General features: G+C 48.3%; 1 protein-coding gene and 2 pseudogenes across 1 annotated transcript; all 3 read left to right on the plus strand.

The window, feature by feature from the left end:
• Positions 1-16,414: 16,414 nt before the first annotated feature.
• Positions 16,415-19,375, plus strand: LOC119358341 (annotated as a pseudogene).
• A 1,343-nt stretch (positions 19,376-20,718) lies between these two features.
• LOC119356989 lies at positions 20,719-22,726 on the plus strand. Its single transcript, XM_037623973.1, has one exon. The coding sequence runs from the start codon at positions 20,947-20,949 to the stop codon at positions 22,387-22,389; it is 1,443 nt and encodes a 480-aa protein (XP_037479870.1). The 5' UTR covers positions 20,719-20,946; the 3' UTR covers positions 22,390-22,726.
• Positions 22,727-24,195: 1,469 nt separating this feature from the next.
• On the plus strand, positions 24,196-25,598 carry LOC119358343 (annotated as a pseudogene).
• The last annotated feature ends 2,015 nt before the right edge of the window (positions 25,599-27,613 follow it).

The following is a 27,613-nucleotide window of genomic DNA, read 5'->3' on the forward strand; positions in this document are numbered from 1 at the left end:
CTCCTTTATATACGGAGGCAGGGGGCACCTCTAGACACACAAGTTGATCATTGAGATCGTTCCTTAGCCGTGTGCGGTGCCCCCTGCCACCATATTCCACCTCGATCATATCGTTGTAGTGCTTAGGCGAAGCCCTGCGTCGGTAGAACATCAAGATCGTCACCACGCCGTCGTGCTGACGGAACTCCTCCCCGAAGCTTTGCTGGATCGGAGCCCGGGGATCGTCATCGAGCTGTACGTGTGCTAAGAACTCGGAGGTGCCGGAGTAACGGTGCTTGGATCGGTCGGATCGGGAAGAAGACGTACGACTACTTCCTCTACCTTGTGTCAACGCTTCCGTTGCGATCTACAAGGGTACGTAGATCATACTCTCCCGTCGTTGCTATGTATCACCATGATCTTGCGTGTGCGTAGGATTTTTTTTGAAATTACTACGTTCCCCAACAAAAACAAATAGCTCCACGCAACCAACGCGATTAGGGGTTGTCAATCCCTTCACGGTCACTTACGAGAGTGAGATCTGATAGAGATGATAGATAATATTTTTGGTATTTTTGGTATAAAGATGCAAAGTAAAATAAAAGGGAAAAGTAAAAAGCAAAGCAATAATAAAGTGACGGAAGATTGATATGATGAGAATAGACCCGGGGGCCATAGATTTCACTAGTGGTTCTCTCAAGAGCATAAGTATTCTACGGTGGGTGAACAAATTACTGTTGAGCAATTGACAGAATTGAGCATAGTTATGAGAATATCTAGGTATGATCATGTATATAGGCATCACGCCCGAGACAAGTAGACCGACTCCTGCCTGCATCTACTACTATTACTCCACTCATCGACCGCTATCCAGCATGCATCTAGAGTATTAAGCTCAAGAAAACAGAGTAACGCCTTAGGCAAGATGACATGATGTAGAGAGATAAATTCATGCAATATGATAAAAACCCCATCTTGTTATCCTCGATGGCAACAATACAATACGTGCCATGCTGCCCCTACTGTCACTGGGAAAGGACACCGCAAGATTGAACCCAAGGCTAAGCACTTCTCCCATTGCAAGAAGAACCAATCTAGTAGGCCAAACCAAACTGATAATTCGAAGAGACTTGCAAAGATAACCAATCATACATAAAAGAATTCAGAGAAGATTAAAATATTGTTCACAGATAAACTTGATCATAAACCCACAATTCATCGGTCTCAACAAACACACCGCAAAAAGAAGATTACATCGAATATATCTCCATGAGAGAGGGGGAGAACATTGTATTGAGATCCAAAAAGATAGAAGAAGCCATCTAGCTACTAACTATGGACCCGAAGGTCTGAGGTAAACTACTCACACTTCATCGGAGGGGCTATGGTGATGGTGTAGAAGCCCTCCGTGGTGGATTCCACTTCCGACGGAGCTCCGGAACAGGCCCAAAGATGGGATCTCGTGGATACATAAGGTTGCTGCGGTGGAATTAGGTTTTTGGCTCCGTATCTGATCGTTTGGAGGTACGTAGGTATATATAGGAGGAAGGAGTACGTCGGTGGAGCAAAGGGGGGCCCACGAGGCAGGGGGCGCGCCCTAGGGGGGCGCCCTCCACCCTCGTGGCCACCTCCTTTCTTTCTTGACGGGGGGGTCCAAGTCTCCTGGATCATATTCGGTGAGAAAATCACGTTCCCGAAGGTTTCATTCCGTTTGGACTCCGTCTGATATTCTGTTTCTTCGAAACACTGAAATAGGCAAAAAAAACAGCAATTCTGGGCTGGGCCTCCGGTTAATAGGTTAGTCCCAAAAGTAATATAAAAGTGGAAAATAAAGCCCAATATGGTCCAAAACAGTAGATAATATAGCATGGAGCAATCAAAAATTATAGATACGTTGGAGACGTACCAATTCTCTTTCCGAGAAGTTTGTGTTAAACACAACAAAATTTTCTGTCAAACGGATATCCATCCTTAATCCGGCCACCCGTGTCCACATTAAGGCTCGGGGGCTACTGGGCTTTGCACTCATTATTTATAAATATTACAGGGGCACACCGATCTCCTAATCTGGTGTTGCCACCCGACCAGTGTCTCGGGGGCTACTGCATTGCCTATTCAATGCAGAAAATTCACAGTGCCCAGTGTTCGGCATAATTGAACTATGGACAAGCGCGTCTTCGGACGACAATAAGTACCATATGGAACTTATCCAACATCAAGCTGATATATCACGGCGACTTCTCACGACCCTCTCTCAGGGGCCCGTCTGCCGATCACTATTACCTCTAATATATTACACTACATTTTATTTCTATGTATGCTGCCGAGCTAGGAGTTGATCCTCAGGCCGATTTCACGACCTGGGTCTCAGGGGCTAGCAGGATCAATAGTTTTATGTTTTCCATTAGGTGCATCTCGGATTTTATGCCGATAGACACCTTGAGGGCTACTGGCAATACATCTCGTCAGCAAATAAATTTATACGCATCAGAAATAAAATCCGCAAACAATCAGCCCATGACCGAGGTGCTGAGCCACCTCGGAAGCAGTTCGGCATATAGCTCAGATGCAAGTGGATGACTCCTTATAGGGCATTTCCGGCATTAAGCTCGGCCAACACTTTTTTGAAAGAAGGTGATCTATGACACCTCGGACATAGTCCGGCATTGGAGCTTGGACATAGTCCGGCGTTGGAGCTCGGATACATTCCGGCGTTGGAGCTCGGAAGCGGTCTGGCGTTGGTGCTCGGCTACAAAAGGTACCTCGAATGCAGTCCGGCGTTGGAGCTCGGATGCAAGAGGACACTGCCGCCCGGGAATAACTTCAAACCCGTGGTGTGGCGTAAAAATAATAGGGCATTGATAAAGGCCGAAAACTTAAAGGGACTTCTCGGATACCTGCGTGTAAACTCTTCGCATGCACTTCGGCGATCCTCAAGATCGAAGATGAGAAGATTTGTTGAACCAGCTTTCAAGACCGACGACCGAAGACGAAGAACAGTTCGAAAGAATCGAGGAGCGTCCCCAACTTGAAGACCGGTTCAGGGGGCTACTGACGGTGTCTTGGACTAGGGGGTACTCAACACGTCGTCTCCCGTCCAGCTGGATCAGGCCGAGGACCCCCATGGCGGTTCACTATTGGGCCAGTTCGGACGGCCCATGCCGCATACAAGGAGGATTCCACAAGACTTGGCTCCCAAGATAAGGACTCCTCTAAACCCTAGTCCTACGACGCATATATAAACCGAGGCCAGGCTAGTCAATAGACAATCTCATATTCATTACTACAATCTCGTGGTAGATACGTATACTCTGTACTACACCCATATGAATACAATCAAAAGCAGCATGTAGGGTATTATCTCATCAAGAGAGCCCGAAGCTGGGTAAAACCCCGTGTCCATGTTACCATCGCTCCGAGACGCCTAGCTTAGGACCCCTACTACGAGATACGCTGGATATTGAACCGACATGGGGGTCGAGAGGAGAAGACCATAATGAAATGTTGAAGTGACTCTTATATGCATTATTGTTGATTTAACCAAGAGCCCATATTACTTTGTATTCTCCCCAAATGCCTGCAGATTCCAGCTTAGCCCAATGCACATGCACTATTATTATTATTCACATCGTTTGATCGTGCAAGTGAAAGGCAATAATGACGATATATGATGGACTGATTGAGATGAGAGAAGCTGGTATGAACTCGACCTCTCTTGTTTTTGTAAATATGATTAGTTCATCGTTCCTGATTCATCCTATTATGAATAAACATATTTGCAATGACAATTAGAGATTATAGTTACTTATGCCATGCTTAATTAGCTAGGAGTTTATAATAGTTTATCTTGCGTGCCAACATGCTATTAAAATGATTGTGATGTAGTATAGTAGAGTGGTATCCTCCTTTGAATGATTCGAGTGGCTTGACTTGGCACATGTTCACACATGTAGTTGAAAAAAATCAACATAGCCTTCACGATATTTATGTTCATGGTGGATTATATCCTACTCATGCTTGCACTCAATGTTTATTAATTTTAATGCATGCTCATGACTGTTGTCGCTCTCTAGTTGGTCGCTTCCCAGTCTTTTTCTAGCCTTCACTTGTACTACGCGGGAATACTGCTTGTGCATCCACTTCCATAAACCCCAAAGTTATTCCATATGAGTCCACCATACCTTCCTATATGCGGTATCTACCTGCCGTTCCAAGTAAATTTGTATGTGCCAAACTCTAAACCTTCAAATGAAATTCTGTTTTGTATGCTCGAATAGCTCATGTATCAACTAGGGCTGTCTGTATCTTCCATGCTAGGCGGTTATTCTTAAGAGGAGTGGACTCCGCTCCTCACTCACGAGAAAATGGCTGGTCACCGGGATGCCCAGTTCCATGCTTTATGCAAATCAAATTGAAATAATTGCTAACAAAACTCCCCCGGGACTCTTGTTAGTTGGAGGCACTCGTTGTTTCGAGCAAGCCATGGATAGATGCTTGTTGGTTGGAGGGGGAGTATAAACTTTACCATTCTGTTTGGGAACCGCCTATAATGTGAGTAGCATGGAAGATATCGAGATCTCTCGGTTGTTATGTTGACAACGAAAGTATGCAGCTCAAAATATTATTTACCTCTATTTCAAAATCGAGCTCTGGCACCTCTACAAATCCCTGCTTCCCTCTGCGAAGGGCCTATATATTTACTTTTATGTTGAGTCATCACCCTCTCATTAAAAAGCACCAGCTGGAGAGCACCGCTGTCATTTGCATCCATTACTATTAATTTATATTGATTATGACTATGACTGGATCTCTTTTACCATGAATTACAATGTTTAGTCAGTCCTTGATCTTTAAAGGTGCTCTGCATTTATGTTTTGCGGTCTCAGAAAGGGCTAGCGAGATACCATCTTGTTATATCATATCATGATTGTTTTGAGAAAGTGTTGTCAGCCGAGATTTATTATTATTGCTCGCTAGTTGATTATGCCATTGACATGAGTAAACATGAGACCTAAATGTTATTGTGAATATGGTTAGTTCATAATCTTTGCTGAAAACTTGAATGCTAGCTTTACATATTTACAACAAAAAGAGCAAACAGAGTTTGTAAAAGTTTTTCTTTATCACTTTCAGTTTATCAACTGAATTGCTTGAGGACAAACAAAGGTTTAAGCTTGGGGGAGTTGATATGTCTCCGTCGTATCTACTTTTCCAAACACTTTTGCCCTTGTTTTCGACCCTAACTTGCATGATTTGAATGGAACTAACCCGGACTGACGTTGTTTTCAGCAGAATTGCCATGGTGTTATTTTTGTGCAGAAACAAAAGTTCTCGGAATGACCTGAAAATCAACGGAGAATTATTTTGGAATATATAAAAAATATTGGCGAAAGAAACAAGGCCAGGGGGCACACCCTGTCCACGAGGGTGGGAGGCGCGCCTGCCCCCCTGGGCGCACTCCCTGCCTCATGGGCCCCCTGGAGCTCCACCGAGCTCAACTCCAACTCTATATATTCACGTTCAGGGAGAAAAAAATCAGAGAGAAGGATTCATCGCGTTTTACGATACGGAGCCGCCGCCAAGCCCTAATCTCTCTCGGGAGGGATGAACTGGAGTCCGTTCGGGGCTCCGAAGAGGGGAATCCATCACCATCGTCATCATCAACCATCCTCCATCACCAATTTCATGATGATCACCGCCGTGCGTGAGTAATCCCATCGTAGGCTTGCTGGACAGTGATGGGTTGGATGAGATTTATCATGTAATCGAGTTAGTTTTGTTAGGATTTGCTCCCTAGTATCCACTATGTTTTGAGATTGATGTTGCTATGACTTTGCTATGCTTAATGCTTGTCACTAGGGCCCGAGTGCCATGATTTTAGATATGAACCTATTATGTTTTCAGGAATATATGTGAGTTCTTGATCCTATCTTGCAAGTCTATAGTCACCTACTATATGTTATGATCCGGCAACCCCGAAGTGACAATAATCAGGACCACTCCCGGTGATGACCATAGTTTGAGGAGTTCATGTATTCACTATGTGTTAATGCTTTGGTCCCGTACTCTATTAAAAGGAGGCCTTAATATCCCATAGTTTCCAATAGGACCCCGCTGCCACGGGAGGGTAGGACAAAAGATGTCATTATCGGTTTCAAAACCGGCGGATCTCGGGTAGGGGGTCCCGAACTGTGCGTCTAGGCGGATGGTAATAGGAGACAAGGGATACGATGTTTTTACCCAGGTTCGGGCCCTCTCGATGGAGATAAAACCCTACTCCTGCTTGATTAATATTGATGATATGGGTAGTACAAGAGTTGATCTACCACGAGATCAGGGAGGCTAAACCCTAGAAGCTAGCTTATGGTATGATTGTTGTTGGTCCTACGGCCTAAACCCTCCGGTTTATATAGACACCGGAGGGGGCTAGGGTTACACAGAGTCGGTTACAAGGAAGGAGATCTACATATCCGTATTGCCAAGCTTGCCTTCCACGACAAGGAGAGTCCCATCCGGACACGGGACGGAGTCTTCAATCTTGTATCTTCATAGTCCAACAGTCTGGCCAAAGGTTATAGTCCGGCTGTTCGGATACCCCCTAATCCAGGACTCCCTCAGTAGCCCCTGAACCAGGCTTCAATGACGACGAGTCCGGCGCGCAGATTGTCTTCGGCATTGCAAGGCGGGTTCCTCCTCCGAATACTTCATAGAAGATCTGAACACAAGGATCGTGTCCGGCTCTGCAAAACAAGTTCCACATACCATCGTAGAGAGAACAATATTTTCACAAATCTAATCTGCGGACGTATTCCATGGCGTGACATCACACTACAACCAAGCCTTTATTCGAATCGTTTTTTACACCCCACCTCAGCGTGTTTCGCGAGGCAGGTTCCTTGGCACGTCTTGTCGAAGCAGAGATCGTGTCCCCTTTATTTACGGGATTTTCATCAACGCGGACGCGGGTAACCCAATCGTGCCCGTTGGTATGTCCCCTCGATCGAAGGTAAGTCCCAAACGGTCACAAGGAGGGCTCTTGGTATTCAACCTCTTTATAAAGAGACCAAGGCCTTACTCTTTTCTTTCGATCTCAATCGAATTCGCCTCCCGCCTCGAGTTCCAACACCCGAAGCTTCAGATTCAGGCGCTTCGGACCTTCGATTATGTCCGGATCCCACCTTCAAGGTCGATGGATGCCTTCCTCCATCACGGAGGAAGACATAATAAAGCTAAGGGAGGCCAGGTACTTGACCAGCGAAATCCAGCATAGGTTGCCTGCTCAAGGGCAGGTTATTCCCACTCCCAAGCCCGGCGAGAGCGTCGTGTTTGTATCCCACTTCCTCCGAGGGCTAGGCTTCACAACGGATCCCTTCGTGAGGGGGATCATGTTCTATATGGGCTGGAATTCCATGACTTAGCTCCGGAGTCTATCCTCCACATCTCATCGTTTATCGTCGTGTGCGAAGCTTTCCTCCTCATTACCCCTCACTTTGGACTGTCGCTAAAGACCTTCAAAGTGGAGCCTACGATGATCGAGGGGCAGCATGCAGAGTGCGGAGGCGCTGTAATAAGCAAAAATGCTGACGCCCCGTGGGCCGAGGGCTCTTTCAAGGAGGAGCTCAGCCTATGGCAACAAGAGTGGTTTTATATCACGGCTCCCAGGGGTACCAAGTGGGTGGATCCACCTGTCTTTTGTTCGGGTCCCCCGTCATGACTGACGTCATGGGTCAACAAGGGGCTAGACTGGGGACCAGTAAAGCATGTGCACGTATTACAGAGCCGCATCCGAGATCTCCTAGAGAGAGATGTCAGTCTAGTCGTGGTGGCGCAAGTCATGTTAATTCGCCGAGTCCTGCCTTGCAAACGTCGTCCCCTCCTCCTGTGGGAGTTTAACCCGGAGGGACTGCGAGCTCTTCAACATTTCCTTGGCATGACGCCCGTGGAGATGTACAAACTGTTCTTCGGACTACAAGCAATGTGTCCGGATTCCACTGAGGATGCAGGTCTGAGCTGCAATCGTCCGGATACCCAAGTAAGTAGCCCCGCATCCGAACACTCCATCTATTTATTTATCGCAACATCGCCCTTTAAAAAAGCCGCTCTTTAACCAGGAGTGGATAGCGAAGGCAAAGTTGATCAGGTGTCCGGCCCCCCTCCCTGAGACCTTGCCAGGCCCTGTGTTAACTAAGATGCGGGAGACCGCGCCTTATCCAGCGCCTTTGGGAGAAGATAAAGGGGGAAACAAGGAAGCTACCGCCTTCGAGGAGGAGGTTAACCGGAAGGGAGGAATCGAAACTTCCTCTCCCCAGGGAAATAAGAGGACCGCCTCTAAGGACTCGGAGAAAATGGTCTCAAAACGGGGGAAGAAATCTTCGTCAGAGGGTCCTGCACCGGGGGATACCCCGGCCGCACCATGCCCTCAAGGGGATCAGCCCTCTACTGAGCTGTAAGTGAAAGGGTACTTAATAATGAGGAAGAACCTTGCTTTACTTCTGAGGAAAATAACCGAAGCCTTTGTCTTTGCAGTTCGGATCTTAGCCCTTCCCAGCAGAGCTCGTCTTCGGGGGATCTTCTTCCGGAGATGATGGAGAGCGGAACGCCTCCCCCTGCCATGCCGCCTCATGGGGTGGGCGACCCTGAAGTGTCGTCGCGGAGGGTTTCTCCTGATCCGGCGAGGCCGGAAGGTAGTCGTATAGCCATCCGAAGCCCTCAGTATCCGACTTTTAAAGAGAGCAATCAAAAAAGTCTGGCACTGCCTAGCGTGCGGTCAGACGTACTGAGGGATCTGCTAGAGCGAGCAGTTATCTCAGAGGAGCACCGCACGTTAATGGGTATGGTAATTGAAAGGATTTCGTCCGCGGAAAGCGGGTTGCATGAAGCTGTCATGAGTCTACTGATGGGTTTTGAGGTGCGTGAAGTGATGCACCTTTTTGACAGTACCGCATATTTTTAAGATGTGCCCTGTATAGATAGTAGCCCCTGAGACTCTGGGTGCTGTCGTCAAAGTCCCAGGTATAATTGTGCCGCCTTCATATGCAGGTGGCGAAGTGTTCGGTGGCCAGCCGGACTGTTGAATTTGCCGAGTTAAAGCGGTAACTTGACGTGGCAGATGCCGACATCGTGCTTGTCAACAAGCGGCTTGACGAGGCACAAGGTATTTGATTTCTCCGGACACACATGGTAAGAGGAGAATGATGCCAGTATCTATAACATGTGTGTTTAATGCAGATGGAGCTGCGGCCATGGAGAACCTGCGGACAGAACTTGCGCGAGCCAAAGAACAAGCCAGAAAAAGCGATGCGGCTGCCCTAAAGGCAATCGAGGAGCTGAAATCCGAACAGGCTGCTCACTGCCAAAGCAAGGGGGAAATGGCCAAGATGGCTGTGGAATTGAAGAACGCAGCTGACCGTTGCAAGCTTCTTGAAAAGGAAGATCAAGCGAAGAGGACAGACCTGGAGAAGGCCACGATGGGGGCCAAGGGTACCCCTCTGCGATGAGAGCGATGAAGGAGGAGATGCGGCAAGCCGGAGATATCACGGCCGGGAAGCCTTTTATGCTGCCGATGAAGTTCGGAGATCCTAAATATCCTCCTTTGGACCGGCTGTGGAGTTCTGCGGACGCATATATGTATTTAGCGGCGAGTGCTGCTGATGCGGCCGAACACTTCCGAGATCAAAAAGATCGCGAAGTGGAAAAGCTGTTCTGGTCACAATTTAACCATCCAGAGCGTCCGCTTCCATTGACTGATCGGCTGGCCGAATGGGCCGAGCTGAACAGATTGTCCGGACTCGCCATGAAGTATGTCGTGGATCATCTGTGGCCGGAAAGGCCAAAGCCGAACAATTATTTTAGTTTGATGCAGCAGTTCCTTGGTGCAGTACCGCATATCAATGCGATGAAGAGGTCGGCATGCGTAGAGGGTGCGCGGATGGCCCTTGCCCATGTGAAGACATACTGGGCGGAGATGGAGGCCACCGTCGTTGTAGCCCAAGATTCGGACGAAAGCCGAGTACCTGCCGAGCACTACTTTCAAGAAGTTCTTGAGGGCGCTCGTTCAATAGAGGCGCAGTGCTCGAAGAATATTATGTTCTAATGACATGTATTCCCATTGGAAACAATGTTTTGCTGAAATGTAAAGGCTATTTTATACTTGTGCCTGCAAGAATTATAATACCTCCTGTGCGGCCGTTTACGTATATATGTATATAACCTGAAAGATGGCAGTCGCCGGCTTCAGCCCCCACGCATGTAATGCAGGGGTGTTCGCAGAAGATGCATATTCACACTTGATCCAACGTCTTGGTCCATTAAGGAGGTGACAGCGCAGCGAACTAGGCAATCGGACTATAATGCTTTATCACTTTCACTTAGCCATAGGAGTTTGACAGTGGGGCTACTATATAGCCTCTGGTGGCTCCGCGCTCATCCGAATTCGGGGCGCGTATATGCCTGGCCGGGAAACGGCCCTTCGTTAAGGCGGAGGAATCCCGAAGATTCCGCTAGGTCATCGAGTGGTTGACCAGTCTCACGCTATATCATGATAGTCAGTTTTTGGCTTTCTCTATTGAGGTGCTCGCCTGGCCGAACCGGGGCACAATCGCAGTAGTTCTCCTGGTGCCGCCTTAGCCGATAGAGCGGAACGTAAGGCAGCAAAACACAGGAGCCAGGCAAACCCAACATTTGACCAAAGACATGATTCAGAGCTGATGCATATAAGGCCAAACTCACGACGCCGAACACTCCCTAAGGTATTTGGTCTTTGAGATTTTAAACGGGCTGAACAGTGCCCTTTGTAATATGCCCCTGGTGTCCAGGTACGTGCAATATTCTAACGTGGCCACATGCCAAGACGCCAGCCTCCTTCTCAGCTATGCTGAGAATCAGGGGGATGTGTATCAATAAGAGACAGTAAAAAAGGTTTACGCAGGGTCTTAATCTAAAAAGAATCCTTGGAACGGGTCCCTGCTGCACGTCTGCGCCTGTGTCTCCGTTGTGCCATATCCTGGATGGGTGTAGCACGATGGTCATCTGTAAAAAGAGAGGAACTTAGCTGAATAAGTAGTCGTGCAAAATGTGTGTTATACTAAATAAACAAAGTATAATTCAAGATGGGTAAAATTGAGCCTTATTGCCGCTTGTTTACATGCGCGGAGCCCCTTGTATAGGGGTGTATAGCCATCAAACCTTTATCAATTATACGGTTATGCCAGACTCGTCTAGCCACGTCTGTGGTCTTAACGACCTATTAGGTGCTCTGGTTGGTGAGGCAGTTTAGTGTGTGGCTGCCAAAGAAGCCGCACAGTCTTCCGCGCGCAAGGAGCGCTCAATATTTCCCTTTACTAAGATGATGCCTCGTGGACCGGGCATCTTAAGCGTGAGAGACGCATAATGCGGTATTGCGTTAAAGTGAGCGAAAGCTTCGCGTCCCAGTAGTGCTTGATAACCACTTTTAAACGGAGTGATGTGGAAGGTTAGCTTTTCGCTAAGGAAGTTGTCGGGGAAGCCGAACATAACCTCTAGTAGGAGGGAGCCCGTGCAGTGGGCTTCTGGGTCTGGCGTTACTCCTTTAAAGGAAGTATTTCTATGGTTAATATTTGTTGGGTCCATCCCCATTTTGCAGACTGTGTCCTGATATATTAGGTTTAAACTACTGCCGCCGTCCATCAGGACTCGTGTAAAGTGGTATCCGTCAATTATCGGGTCTAACACCAAGGCAGCCCATCCTGCGTGGCGGATACTTGCAGAGTAATCCCGATGATCGAAGGTGATCGGTTTGGATGACCAGTGGCGGAACTCCATTGTGATAGGCCCTAGGGCACGTATCTCTATGGGCGCCACTTTTGTTCTCCCCTTTGTCACGTGTAACACGTTTACTGTTTTGACTTCTGGTGGGAATTTCTTCTGTTCCCCAGTGCTTTGTTTGCGGGGTTCGTCATCGTCTACACTTGGTGTATCCAGCCCCTTGTGTTCGGCGTTGAGTTCGCCGGATTGCTTGAATACCCAACATTCTCTATGGGTATGATTTGCAGGTTTACTAGGGGTGCTGTGGATTTGACATATCTTGTCCAAAATCTTGTTTAGGCTGGACAGTTCATCCCTGTTGCTTTTAAGAGGCAGCTTTTGCTGACCCCGCCGAGAGCTTTTGAATCCGGCGTTTACCGCCGTGCTCTTCGGGCTGTCTTCTTTATTCCGGCGCTTGTTTGTGCTGCGCTGTGGCTTCCCGTTTCCGTCCCTGACTTCGGATGTACTTGGGTCGCTGGTGCTACATCGGGCTAACCAGCTGTCCTCGCCCGCGCAAAAGCAGGTCATGAGGCTTGTTAACGCAGCCATTGTTCTCGGCTTTTCTTGGCCGAGGTGTCTGGCGAGCCATTCATCTCGAACGCGGTGTTTGAAAGCTGCTAAGGCTTCGGCGTCCAGACAGTCTACTATTTTATTCTTTTTAGTAAGAAACCTGTTCCAAAGCTTTCGGGCTGACTCTCCGGGCTGTTGAGTTATATGACTTAAATCGTCTGCATCCGGTGGTTGGACATAAGTCCCTTGAAAATTTGCCCGAAAAGCATCCTCGAGCTCTTCCCAACTTCCAATGGTGTTTTCGGGAAGGCCTTTAAGCCAATGTCGGGCTGGCCCTTTGAGCTTGAGGGGTAAGTACTTGATGGCGTGGAGATCGTCTCCTCTAGCCATGTGGATATGGAGGATATAGTCCTCAATCCAGACCCTAGGGTCTGTCGTTCTGTCGTATGCCTCTAAGTTTACGGGTTTGAATCCCTCTGGAAATTCATGGTCCAGCACCTCATCGGTGAAACATAGGGGGTGTGCAGCGCCCCTGTATTTGGGTGTACCGTGGTGTTCGGATTTTTGTTGTGTTGCATTGCTTGCTAGAGCGTGCTTTCTTGGCCCGTAGATAGATCTGGTTGGGCTGTCTTTTTGATGCGAGTCCTCATGTGGATCGCATGCTGGCTTGTGTGCGGCGTCGTTTGCCGCTCTATGTTGGCCATGAGGTCGTCTATCCGACCAGATGGCTGCTTTGTTTTTTGATTGCGGGGGCTCTAAGGCCTCCTCATCGAATTCAGGTAGTAGCTTTCGCTTCAGGCAGCTCTTTGTGTGGCGGCTACCGCCATACTTGTCTGCGGTGTTGAGTACTTAACTCCATCTGATTCGGAGTGCATCTTCCACAGTCTTGAGCTTCCGCTTCTATTTTTTCAGGCTACGCGCAGTGGCTATGAGCCTTTTATGGAGGCTCTTCTGCTCCAGGAGCTTATCCAGTGTGATATCTTCCGGACTATTATCTTCGCCGGAGACGGGTTGTTTGGTTCGATTCTCCGTGTTGCCATCGTCGAACGGTTGTTCAATGTCGTTTTCGTCGTCCGCTGGCTCACCCTGCTCTATTGCTGGGTCTGTATGCCCGTTGTTTCTGTCGAGGCAGGGTTTGGAGCGGCGCTTAAGACGCCGCCGTGACTGCTTTTCGAGGGAACGATCCTTCGCTGCGTCCTTCCGTTCCTCGTCGTCGTTTTCTTTGGGTGTGTCCACCATGTATACATCATGGGATGAGGTGGCTGCCTAGTGCCCTCTAGGCAGTTGTTCCTGTTCGTCTCCTGCATCATCGTCCATACCGTCGATGTCTTCGGAGTCGAAGTCGAGCATGTCGGTCAAATTGTCGATAGTGGCTACTAAGTGGGTGGTGGGTGGGCGGCGAATTTCTTCGTCATCCGCATCCCAATCCTGCCGAACGTAGTTCGGCAAGGACTCTCCTGACAAGGAGGGAGACCTTAGTGAGTTTAGTATGTCGCCAAAGGGCGAGTGTGGAAAGATATCCGCGGTGGTGAACTCCATGATCGGCGCCCAATCGGATTCGATTGGTAGGAGCGCGGGGGGTTCGGAGTCCGGAGGAGAGTCCGGCAATTTGGAGTCATGGGCTTCACGAAGGGTAAGGCTGGTATTCGGCTCGATCGCCATTGAGTCTGCGGCCTCCATGGCGGGGTCTAACCACCCGTCCACGGATGGCGCGATTGGCTCCGAGTTGAAGGTCGGAGCGGTTGCAGGTGCGATCTCCTGAACACTGTCCGGTGGCAGAGCTAAATCATGCCCATCATGATAGTGTGGCGCACTCGGCAGAGGCTCAGATCCGGTGAAGATCAAATCTCCGCGGATATCGGCCGTGCAGTTTAAGCTTCGAAACCTGACCTGGTGGCCAAGGGCGTAACTTTCAATCTGCTCCAGATGGCCAAGCGAATTGGCCCGCAGTGCAAAGCCGCCGAATACAAAAATCTGTCCGAGGAGAAGTGTCTCACCCTGGACTGCATCGCTAACGATGATCGAAGGAGCCATCAAGCCTAATGATGACGACACAGAGGAACTCTCAATGAAAGCACCAATGTCGGTGTCAAAACCGGCGGATCTCGGGTAGGGGGTCCCGAACTGTGCGTCTAGGCGGATGGTAACAGGAGACAAGGGACACGATGTTTTTACCCAGGTTCGGGCCCTCTCGATGGAGGTAAAACCCTACTCCTGCTTGATTAATATTGATGATATGGGTAGTACAAGAGTTGATCTACCACGAGATCAGGGAGGCTAAACCCTAGAAGCTAGCCTATGGTATGATTGTTGTTGGTCCTACGGCCTAAACCCTCCGGTTTATATAGACACCGGAGGGGGCTAGGGTTACACAGAGTCGGTTACAAGGAAGGAGATCTACATATCCGTATTGCCAAGCTTGCCTTCCACGCCAAGGAGAGTCCCATCCGGACACGAGACGGAGTCTTCAATCTTGTATCTTCATAGTCCAACAGTCCGGCCAAAGGTTATAGTCCGGCTGTCCGGATACCCCCTAATCCAGGACTCCCTCAGTCATGCAAGTTCTTTTCCATAAGCACGTATGACTATATTCGGAATACATGCCTACATTACATTGATGAATTGAAGCTAGTTCTGTGTCACCCTATGTTATAATTGTTGCATGAATAATCACATTCGGCATAATTTTCCATCACCGATCCAATGCCTACGAGCTTTTCACATATTGTGCTTCGCTTAGTTACTTTTCCGTTATCACTGTTACAATCACTACAATACTATCACTGTTGCTTTTGCCACCGTTACTGTTACTTCCATACTACCTTGCTACTAAATACTTTGCTGCAAATACTAAGTTATCCAGGTGCGATTGAATTGACAACTCAACTGCTAATACTTGAGAATATTCTTTGGCTCCCCTTGTGTCGAATCAATAAATTTGGGTTGAATACTCAACCCTCGAAAACTGTTGCGATCCCCTATACTTGTGGGTTATCAAGCAGCTCGACCGACTCGGCTCCCATGGTCATCTCTGGTAAATTCCTCGCCAGCTACTCAGAGCGTAGTACAACAGCAATAGCGGAGGCGGGGCTCCATGGGCGCAGAAGGAGGCGGTTGAATGTGGCGTAGGGCGGCTGCGTGGGCCAGCTATGTGGCCGGCGGCCATGGCCGCGCGCCGACGCTCCAGTGTGCTTTGGGCGCAGGGAGAGAGGAGGAGAAGAAGGGAGGCATAGAGGAGGGGAAGAAAATGAGGAAGAGACACTAACATGTGGGCCCACATGTCAGTTAACGGTCAAACAAACTGGCATACAGACAATTCGTTTAGGTGCGGGCCCGATCTATGATAATCACGATCAATTGTAAGACACCCAGCCATTTGGTTTTTTTAAAGAGCCGACCACACTTGTGGTTGGTATCAGCAACAAACAAAAAGCCGGTAGTTTTTTGAAACCCTAGTGCAAAAGGTGATAGTTTTATACTATTCACTTCAATCCCAGTCCTCCTTCATCCCTTGATCCCTCCATGCTTTTGCTTTGAATATCTTATTGAGATGAATTTACATTGAATTTGACTAGATGCAGTACATAGGTTGATGACGTGATGAACGCATACACATAATCTATTCAAGTATGTCATTATGATTGATAAAAAGTACTTATTATTGTAGAATTACTAAATAATTAAGATGACTGAAAAAACTTCTCTTTTTAGAGACATGTTATTGAAGAATGAATTTGACTAGACACGGTACATATGTAGATGAACTGATAGGAAGTATATTCGTAAGATCATATTGATATATTACAATGTGGTATGGGTAATTAGTTAGAACGTTCACATATCATATATGTTGTACAAAAAATGTAGGAGGACCACCGGGTTTCCATATCCTAGCTCCGCAGCTCCTTTGCGGTTGCCAGCTTCCACCTTGCCACTGGTTGCGGCCTGCGGCGCTTCTGATGGCACCACCTCACATCATAAATGGGTCTTTGGTGGCATCTCGCCTTAATGCGGAGGCATATGGAGTGACTCCTACATCCACACACTCAGACATCACAGTCACCTACCTACCTGCAGCCTGTCATGCCGGTCTGGCCTGCTCGGATGGGCGTGATTGTTCCCCTTGGTTATGGGTGGTCGTGAGATGGCGCTGGACTTTGCCAAGGTTTGGTGTGATCCTCCTTGGCCCAATGCATTTGTAGAAGTTCGGCGTCTCTTAACTGCAAGATCTTCGCATGGCTGGCACTGCAATTTCGACTATGGACCTCTGATCGGCGTGCCGGTCATGGGCTCCAAGAGGAGGCCTCAGCTTGCTTCACATGTTTAAAGGCCGAAGACAACATGGACAACATTCGTGTCTAGTGTGTCTACGCTAGGAAAGTATGGCATTCATGCTTCGAATACTATAGAACCAACGTCCACTACCCGACGAGGATTGATACATTCAGCTTCCTATGAGCGGTGGCTGCCGGAGAGAGGAAATTTCAAACGTGCACATAAGCGAGGTTTCGACACCTTGGTCATCGGGATAGCTGGTCTTTATGAAAACAACGGAATGCTAGAGTTTTTCAGCAGAGGGATTAAGAGAGGACCCCAAAACAATTTGTAGCTCATATCATAAATGGGATGTCTAAGTGGAAACAAGCTAGTTGTGAAGGCTTATAACATTTCTTGAGAGAGTGGGCTAGATGATTTAGCGTGGTGTGTCGGCACACTTGCTTCGATGTTCGCATCAGTTTATAAGTATTGTAAACTTGTGTTGCCTTCTATAAAAATATGACCAACTCACGCTGCCTTCTATAAAAAACCGAAAATCCTACACTTACGGAAAATCCATACGGATTTGTTTTTACGGACTCGTCTTCCACTAATCCTGCCCCCTGATTTTCAGGAGTGGCCCCCTCTTCCCATTTATACCCAACCATAATTTTTTTTTGTGGGGTAAAGGGGATTGTATTGATTAAGTAAGAGTCACATTACAATCCCGAAGGAGAAGGCTTAAAATTTCTTCAGGGCCTGATCCTAACCATACCACAGTTCGACCCTCCTGTCGACCAAATCTAGTGAGAAGATGGCTAGCATAGTTCTGGCCACGGGGTATTTTACTAATAGTGAACCTTCTACCCGAGCTCAAGAGGTGCTTCACCTCGCTGACAAGGTGTCCCAGGTGAGAGCAGTCACGAGAGTTGTTATTAATCATGCTGACGAGCTCGGCGGAATAACCACAGTTTGACACGGTCGTCCGTAGCTTTAATCCCATATGAACCTGTCCGTAGCTCTAGCATCTCTCTAAAAAAACAAGCGACGACCAACTCACGCTGCAAACACGTCCTTGGATTAATTATGATAGGTCTACCCTCGTGCCGAGTCGTCGCTAGATGAGTGGTTGAGTGAAGAAGTCAATACGAGGAGTGGTCCGATTACAACGATTTATGGATCCGATTAGTTCCTGGAAACTACTGCGTGGACGCGTCTGACAGCTGCTCGTGTGGCCGTCGTCCATCTCGCGGCGCGGTCCGGCAGCTGCTGGTCTCGACACGGCAACGTACCGGTGAGCTGGGTCCTGCACTCTCGTCTTCACGCGGCTCCAGCCTCCGGCATACAAGTCTTCATCCCGGTGTCCTGGCCCTACACTTGTCACAGATTTCTCAAGCTCTTGGAGCTAGCAAGCGCGTCCATCATCCATCCACACAGTAACACACTTATTCACAGCGACGGGTATGCCCTGCGCCTGCTCCAAGCATTCGACGTCGCATCTTCGCTAGCGTTCGACCGTGCCCTGGAGAATCGGTTATCGGGGATCGAGCTGCATGACATCCCATCTCCGGCGCCAGCAATCGGAAACGGCGGCGGCCCCGACGGTGTGCTGGACATTTGGTTCTGCGAGCTTGACGTGGGCTGGGTTCTCCAGATCTGGCAGGAGCATGGCTCCTGCTGGCAGCTCCCGGTCTGAGACCACAAGTCGACCACATCGTTGCAAGACTCGGTTGAGAGGTGGATCCGAGGTCTCACCGTGATTGTCCAGAGTATAGATACGCTGGTGTCCAATCGCCACGAGATGACGGCGATCGTACGGTTTGGCAAAGCAAGCATTTCCAAGATGTTCGTCTTCGTTGAGGCCGTCCTCTCTGCTTTCAAGCCAGAGAAGCTATAGGCTGTGCTAGACATGTATATATGTGTCACCAATGCATTATATATGAGCACAAAGAAATATTCAGCACGATACTTGACTTGTTGAGTACAGAAAGAGAGAGGCTATGGGAGGCCATATCCAGCACGATGGAGGAGATGAGGACATTCGTCGAGGGTGATGAAGGTTTGTGGGCTATGGAAATTAAGCATGGAGGAGGCGATGTTCACAAGAACACCCGCTTGGTGGCGAGTTCCATTGTGTCCTTGAAGAAAAAATACTTTTGACGCCGAACTTTTTGCGGTCCGACAACAACTTTAACCTTGATGTCCTGATAGATAAAACGGCGGATTATCTAAAAGATCTGCTTCTCAGAAAATCACAATTGTGCTTGGATCCAAGCCTCAGGTACCTGTTCTTGCTCAACAATTCCTATTTTGTGGCGTCACTCAATCTTCCCTTGTATCTACGCTTTGTGATTCTTGAACACGCACCCGAATGCAAAATGTACATGGATAGCTACCTTGATGCTTCTTGGGGACCTGTGTTATCCTGCATAGCGAAATCGAATTTTCCTGGACCGATCCGTCGTTGGATCAACACCTCTTCATTGGCTAAATTTGAGTCGGCATTTCATAAAACCTATCAAGCTCAGAAGTTCTGGAAGGTTCCAGACCCTTGTCTCAGATATGTGCTGCAGAGTGCTATCACCAGGAGAGTTGGATCGGGTTATCGTGACTACCTAGAGGAGCATCCAGAGCTAGAGAAGCATGTTGGCCGTGAAAGCAGCAGTCCTGAAGTGTTGGAGGAGATGTTGGGAGAGCTATTTGAAGGATGAAAACTGCTTGACATATGGAACAGGGTCACCCAACAGATAAGAGGCCAGAGTAATGTTTCATCATTACAGTTGGAACTTTTTTTCATTTTCATTTGAAGTGAAGCTGTATTCTGAATTTCGTTGGTAGCTTAATAAGCGCCAGATACTATATCAACTGGGCACCAGCTGTGGGTGTGTTTTTTTTTTACTGTGATTCCTTATGAGATCCTTCCACATTCTGCTCCTGCGTCAATTCCATACATAGATAATTGCCATATTTAGTTCTGATTATGTAACATCATATACACATTTATTTTTGTCTAATTCAGTACAAGTTCAGCTTTGCAGATGCCAAGACCTTTTCATAAATCTGTTATAGAGCTAATGTTCAGGCCCTTAGTTTCAGCTTTAAATACAATTTAATGGATTAATTGGACAGATGTTAATATCAATTCCATCCTTGAGCTATATTGACAGACAAACTCCCCAAACATAACTGAAGCTCCTCATCACAGATTTGCGAGCGTCTTTTCAGCAGCAAAACCGAATCAGCATACATCAAGGCCTTTTCCTGTAACAAGCATCAAAACACTTGGTGTTACACTGGGTTACAATGTTCATGGCCGGCCTTAATGCATGATCCACGGCGCACATCTCTCATTGTAAATCTGTGATGCATTTATAAACCTATATTATCTATGTAACACTCACAAGTACGGAAGTCTTGGCTAATGTCTACATGAGAAGAGAAGAAGAAAAATGATGGAATACAATATATATCACCAAAATTTAGTATGATGCTCTACGACGCGCTAGCACGGAGGTATATACAACCGGTCAATTAATCATCATTTGCAAGCGACTTCTTGACACGATCATTCCTTATCAGCTTCTGTGGAGCTCTGCACGGAGTGGGGAGAAGGGAGGGTTTCATGCGTTTGACAGGCCTTCATCGTCTTGTGCGGTTCTGAATTCTACTTCTTCATAACATAACTGAATTCTGCACAGTGTGAGTAGAGTAACTGTATTTTCTTTTAGCAATGAACTGACGCTATCGTTACTGATTATAAACGGAAACAATACAGCATTTTGCGCAAACTGAAAAGGCAAACACGACGGGCAGTTTTCTATCTCGGCAGTAGTTGCATTGAAATATTCCTCGCCTCCAACTCCGTCCCTTTCTGTCTCGGCGGTCTTCCAAGCTTAGTCTCCGATAGCATAACAGGTGACGACCAAAAATCGTAGAACGTGGTGTGGTGGAGGACGCTCCTCGTGCCGAGCCGTCGCTGGCTCGCCAGTGAGAGCGAAGCAGTCAAGACGAAGAGCAGTGGTCCGATTACAACGATTTATGGATCCCAATGGCTCCTGGAAACTACTGCGTCGACGCGTGACAGCTGCTCGTGTGGCCGTCGTCCATCTCGCGGTCCGGCAGCTGGTCTCGACACGGCAACGTACCGGTGAGCTGGGTCCTGCACTCTCGCCTTCACGCGGCTCCAGCCTCCGGCTGTCCGGCATACAAGTCTTCATCCCGGTGTGGCGGTCTCCCGGCCCTACAACTTCTCACAGTTTTGTCAAGCTCTTGGAGCTAGCAAGCGCGGTTCCGGCAATCGGTGAGTGACCCGACCCTGCGGTCACTTCTGACTGTTCCTCTCCAAGGAAATGGCTGTTGATTTCAGCCTCTCATCCAGCTCGTCGACCAAGGAAGGGCGTCCATCCACCAAGTAGAAGCATGGCGGGCCGGCTTGCTGCCGTGCCGGAGGAGGCCACTGACCGCTCCCCGGCTGCCTACCCGCCGAGCAACCTCTACCGCGACTCGATCCGGAGCGTCGCCCTTCCCCGCGGGCAGTACATCAGATCCACTCTGTTCGCCCACTCCGGTCAAAGCGGCGGATCCAGCTTCTCCGGCGCTTCGAGTCATTATCCGTCCAGCAACTCCGGCTGCTCCACGGGCCCTGGATGGGGATCCGCCCCCACCCAGGTGCTCGCGTTGATCTCTAACCGTATGGTCAGCGACGGCTACACCCAGCGCATGGTCCAAGCATTCGAGTACGGTGGTGACCCAGACCGTTTGCTGGTGCTGGGTGCTTGGTTCTTCGAGCTCGACGTGGACTGGCTTGCCCAAACGCACCTCCAGGATATGCCGGCGTCGTCGCTCCAAGACTTGGTCGGGAGATGGATTCGAGCTCTCACCGTGATAGTCTTCAATATCAGAAATCTGATGGTCGCCGTTCACAAGGAGCCGCCGGCCATGGTGGCACGGTTTGGCAAAGCAAGCGTCTCCGCGATGCTCGTCTTCGTCAACGCCATCCTCGCTGCTCCCAGAGGAGAGACGCTTCGGGCCGTGGTAGACATGTTCGTCTGTGTCTCAAGTGTATCATACTACATGTTCACCACGCTCGTGATCTCTCCGGAAGCGAAGAGCATCTTCGGCGAGATAGGCGGTTTGTTAGAGAGGGAAGGAAACATGTTACTTGAGGCCGTATGTAGCATGATGGAGGAGGTCAGGACACTCATCGAGGACGACGACTCGTGGGCTGTCGAGATTCTGCGAGGCAGAGGCGAGGTTCATAGGAACACTCGGTTGATGGTGGATTGCATCATGTCCATGAAGATGACACGCACCTCCGCGCACAGACACGACACTGAAAACCTTCGTGGCATGGTAGAAAACTCCGTTGATTATCTGAAGGATGTGCTCCTTAGAAAATCGGAGCTATGCTCGGATCTAAGTCTGAGGTACCTGTTCCTGCTCAACAATTACTATTTCCTAGCGCAGGTGTCTGACCCATCAGGAGACAATTATGGACTTAAACTTACACCTGAATGTGAGAAGTACATGGATAGTTATCTTGATGCTTCTTGGGGGCATGTGCTGCCATGCCCACAGAAATCAAAATTTTCCGAGCTGCTCTGTTGTTGGTGGTATTGGATCGACGACTCTTGGCTGGTTAAATTCGAGTCAGCATTTCATCAAACTTACGAGGCTCAGAAGTTGTGGAAGGTCCCGGATCCTCAGCTCAGAGATGCGCTGCGCAGAGCTATCGCCATGAAAGTCATGTCAGGTTACCGGGCCTACCTGAGGAACCATCCGGTGATAGAGCAACATGTTACCCGCGGAAGAAGCAGCAGTCCCGAGGTTTTAGCGTTGTTGGGACATATATTCGAAGGATGAAAACTGCTTGAGGAATTGAGGCATCCAGCAGAGTCAACAGACAAATAAGAGGCTGGACTTTTTGTATTTATAATTATCTCTTCCATTTTGAAGTGAAGTTGTATTCTGAATTACATTGGTAACTTAAGCATCAGATACTACATCATATGGTCACATTCTCTGTGTGTGACTTTATTTGATTTCGTGTGGGTATGCCTATGCCAAATAGTTTTGTTCAATTTCATTCATATATTTCCCCCAAAAAATGCAATCATAGATAATTGCCATGCTTTTGAGTTCGCACAACATTATATGCACACTTACTTTCATCTAGTTCAGTAAAACTTCAGCTTGCTTGCCAGGGTCACTGAAACGTACAGGACTACAGGTAGCACTGTACTGAACAACAAAATGGTAAAACTTCGACACAGAAGATAGTCTTTTCTATGTAACTGTACTGTTCATATGTGAAAATGCACTCTCATTTCTTATGCACTTGTTACATTATTGATACACATGTGGATTTTTTGGGGTAAGATTGTCGGCTTAACTCTGAATATATTAATATAACGGGTTAGTTGGATAGATGCTGGTTTCGTTCTCCCTCTTTAGCTAAACTGACAATCTCGGCAACATGTATCCTCATCACAGAGCTGCCAACGCCTTTTCAACAGCAAAAGATGAATCAGCAAACATCAAGACTTCTCCTTTAACAAGCATCAAAACCACAACACAGCTGAATTACAACATTCATGGCCCGCATTGTGAATCTGTGATGCATTTATATAACTATTTCTACTATGTAAGAATAAGATCCACCTGTACGAAAGTCTGGCTAATGTCTGCATATAAAGAGGAGAAGAAAATGAAACGAAGAACCATATATTACCATAATTTATTAGTATGCTATATATTCAATGATGCTCTAGCACAGAGGTACAACCCGTCAATCTTCATTTGTAATGAATTTTAAACAAAAACATTTTGTGCCAGCTTCTGTGGGGCTCTGCACGGAGCGAGGAGAACAGAGAGCTTCATGCATTTGACAGGCCTTGATCGTCTTGCAATGCTCCACCTCATCGTCTCGTACATTGATGAATACATCGTGCTACAAGTTATCTGCAATGGGACAAGAGAACGAGTGAGCAGTTCATAGTGTTGTTAATCTTCATAGAGAAAGCATTAAAGGGAAGAGTTCAATTTTTGTTTATAGAGCTATATATTATCAGTACAGACAGTCCGAATCTGAATAGGGGAAGCAGGAGACAGTAGCTCAGGTAACAATCTGGTGAAATGAATCATAACTGTACTTTGAGGACGACCGGATTGAGGCGACTAACGTGGAGAGGGAGGGGAGGAAGGAGAACGGAGAGCGCCATGTGTGGCTCTTCGAGGAGCTCCAGGCCGACGGCTTCAACACGGGGGTCGCCTACGTGACCTTGACGGAAAGTAGTGTAGAACTTTTAGTTGTTTTTAGGGATATTTTACTGTGTAAAAACTAATCTAAAAATGGATGAAAATTTAGCGTATGGTCTTTTGGCGGACACGGTTGGATGACTGCCGCTCAACCGGGTGTCCGCAAAAGCGTTCAGACGTGTCCACGAACATTTGGTGGCATCTGTTTGGTGACTTGCTCGTGGGTAGTAACGTGGTAATTGGTTGTCGAGAGCTCAGTAGTTTGGCCCCTCAACTTGCAGTTGGCTAAAACTAAAAATGGTCTATCGGTAACACCACAAAATGCATACACCAACAATATACATTCTTGTTCTCTCTCTTGAGCTTTCCCCAGTCGATCTTGTTTCATGCAGTGGTGGGGCTCTCCACTGGATGCGCCGGGTCGGACGTGGCAGCTCCGGTGCCTCGAGGTCCAACAACTCCGGCTACTACTCCAACTCAGCATCCGTCGGGCCAGCGGACTTGGGTACCATCGAGCTCACGAAGATTGCTCACAGAATGGTCAGAGACGGTTACACCCAGCGCATGGTACGAGCATTCCACAACTTATCTCTCACAGAAACAACTGGCCCATACCCTGCGCTGAAGAATTGGTTCATCGAGCTTGACGTCGACTGGGTTCTCCAACCGCTGCAGTTCCAGCTCCAGCATGGATCAGCTCCAAGAAATGGTCGAGAGGTGGATCCGAGCTATCACCATAATTGTCTCCAGCATGGACCAAGAGTTGATCACCACCCGCAGCGGCGCTCCAGCGGCCGCACGGTTTGCCACAGCGAGCGTCTTCAGCAATGCTCGTCCATGTCGATGCCATCGTCCAGTTTCACAGGGAGGAGAATTTACAGGCCAGGCTACAAATTTATATGTGCGTCTGCAGCGCATCTGCCTTGTTGACGATGCACGCAACCTCTTCAAGTATTTTGAACAAGATATGCGGCACATTGGAGAGCCAAGGGAACAGGTTAATCGAGTCCATATGCGACACGATGGTGCGGCTGAGGCAGACACTCATGAATGACGTTAACTCGTGGGCCACCGAGATTCCGCGAGGAAAAGGCAAGGTTCACAAAAACACCCGTATGGTGGTGGATTACATAATGGTGGTGGATTACATAACATTGATGAAGAAAGCACATGCTTTGGCGGAGAAGAACTCCACACAGAGCTACAACACAAAAAAGCTTCGACAACTGATAGATTACACCATCGATAATCTGAACAATTTGCTTCTGCGAAAATCAGAGTTGTGCTCGGATCCAAGCCTCAGGTATTTGTTCCAGCTCAACAGTTCACATTTCAAAGCGCAAACGGTGTCTTGAGACATCTGTATCTTTAAATCATGAGTTGTCGGGTGGACACCAAAGAGGACTTAAACTGAATCCTGAATGTGAGAAGTACATGGATAGCTATCTCGATGTTTCTTGGGGTCATGTGCTGTCCTTTATACCAAAATCGAATTTTCACGTACCACTTCGCCATTGGATTGGATCCACACGACTTCGCTGGCTAAATTTCAGCCGGCGTTTGATAATATGTACCAGGCTCAGAAATTCTGGAAGGTTCCGGATCCCAGCCTCCGTTCCTTTCTGCGGGAAACTATCACCAACAGAGTCATTTCAGCTTAGAATGACTACCTGAAGGAACATCCAGAGCTAGAAAAACATATCAGCGGCGGAAGCAGTAGTCCTCAAGTCATGGAGGAGATGTTGGGAGAGCTGTTTGAAGGCCCAAACGTAAGGCCACCTGCAAGAAGATCTTCTGTCCAGTCCAACGCATAACGCAGTCCTCTCATCCACTTGGAGACAGAGTTTGTCTCTAAAAAAAACCTGGAGAGCATTGCTCAAGGAAAAAAAAACTTCAGACGGAGTAGACCATGTGGCAAATTGACAGCCGCTGTCCCGGAAGTAGCTCGGCCTCGCCGCTAAGCTCAACTCAGCGGAGCGGCAGCTCGATCCGTTCGCCCAGGAGCTCGCCACGCCGTGGGCTTTGACCACCGTTTCATCGACGGCGGGTGGGGGTGAAGGAGATGCACCAGGCGTAATGCTAAGTGCTAACAGCTGCTAGTAGTCGCTGTCACGCGGTCCTGACACTCGGTGTTTTGTAATAAATTATAATGGAAACTCCCATCGAAATTATCGCCACATCATCGGCCATTAGTGTTGATTCCGGGCCGGCACTTCTCATAGTTTGCTCCCCTGCCAATCTCTTCGAGCTTTACAAAGTAGGAGCATCTGGAATAAACGATAAAAGCGGTATCTATCAAAAACACCAAAAACATCTAGATAAGATGATCGAGGTGGCACCGCCGTTTCTTTTCTCGCAGTAGAACGACACCAATTAGCCCAACACACGACAGCACATATCTTACATTCTTAAGAAGTTGATCCCCACTACTATCAATTCTCTCAACATGCACACTATCCACGTCGTCTTCATGCCACGTCAGTGTTCAATGAGTCTAATTCTTAACATGCATGATGCCATGTCATCCTACCATTACCAGCTTATAATCGAGGACCAGCCCCTCATCATATTCTGATCGTTTTGTCTTCCACTGCCTGCCAGGTCGCTTCTTTACGTAGCATTTCCCTGGCCAATGAACCGAACAATCATTTACATTTTCCCTTCTATAACCGATGGGTCAAGCAATCAAGAGCCGATGGAGCAGATCTCTTTGTGTCAGTTTGCATCGACCAACCAACCATCAGCAATTCAGCATCACGTCACTCCCATATCGCCGAACGCCGCGCGAGGTAAGGCATCCCCAGTAGGTCTAGCGCAGAACCGCCAACGCCGCATGCAGCTGCCACCGACGGACAAGGACTGAGATTCTCTGCCGCCGGCCGTCGCCGGGCGTGCAGCCCCTCTCCTCCCGTAGGTCTGCCGGCCAGATAATGCCGCTCCAGTATCCCTGCATGTCATGCAAGGTAAGGCGGACCCAACCCAGATCTCGCATAAGACAGGATTGCCGCGCCTCCTGCCGCTGGCGCCGATTAACAAGGACGGAAGTTCTCTTCCGGCGGCCTTCGTCGGGCGTGCAGCCTTCTTCCCCCATATCCAAGCGTGTCGACCAGACCTGCCAATGAGAGAAGAAACATAGTCAGAACCATGCCGCTACTCTGCAGACTGACACGCCCAGCCTCGGCCACCTTCATGTACGAGGACTCCTGGTCCCGTCGGCGGCAATGCCTCTGGCGCCACATGCAGATTCGCCCACCTGCGTCACACAAGACCCTTCAGTTGCTACACATGCCTGACTGTTGTTTGGCACCAAGCAGCTCCTTTCTATCCAAGGACACGGTCAGCGTAGGATTCCATGATGGCCGCATCAAGGCCGTAGTGGTGCAGTGGTGCTACACCTGCCGAGTACTTCACAAGGACGATGAGCACATCTGTTAAAGGATCTCCTCCGATTGGCACTGTCATTATAAGGTACTGTCCTCTAGCCTCTGCTACTCATCATTCCCCATCTCCTCTATTACTTTTGTATTGTGCTTAACCTACCTGTTACTAGGTGTGCGTGTGTTGCCCCATAGGTCATCACTCGCATTAGTGCTTTCGTGCCATTGATTTCTTTTGTTGTGCTTCGTTTATCCTTTAAGTCAGTGGGTATATTCTTTTTACGAAAAATGTATTTGGCACACCTGTGACAGATTGCAAAAACGCCACACCACCTGAATGCCGTCGATTTTGAATCCAATGCGTGTTACTCGTTCCAGCGAGCCGTTTCCTCTTTTCTCTCGCTGCTGTGTGGGCCACCGCTGCACGTCCGCTCGCTCGCTCGAACCCCCCC

Source organism: Triticum dicoccoides, chromosome 2A (assembly GCF_002162155.2).
Source record: "Triticum dicoccoides isolate Atlit2015 ecotype Zavitan chromosome 2A, WEW_v2.0, whole genome shotgun sequence".
Classification (NCBI taxonomy): domain Eukaryota; kingdom Viridiplantae; phylum Streptophyta; class Magnoliopsida; order Poales; family Poaceae; genus Triticum; species Triticum dicoccoides.

Bases quoted from the DNA above. Each gene is read 5' to 3' on its own strand.
- LOC119356989 (XM_037623973.1), top strand. From the start codon at position 20,947: ATGGCGGGCCGGCTTGCTGCCGTGCCGGAGGAGGCCACTGACCGCTCC.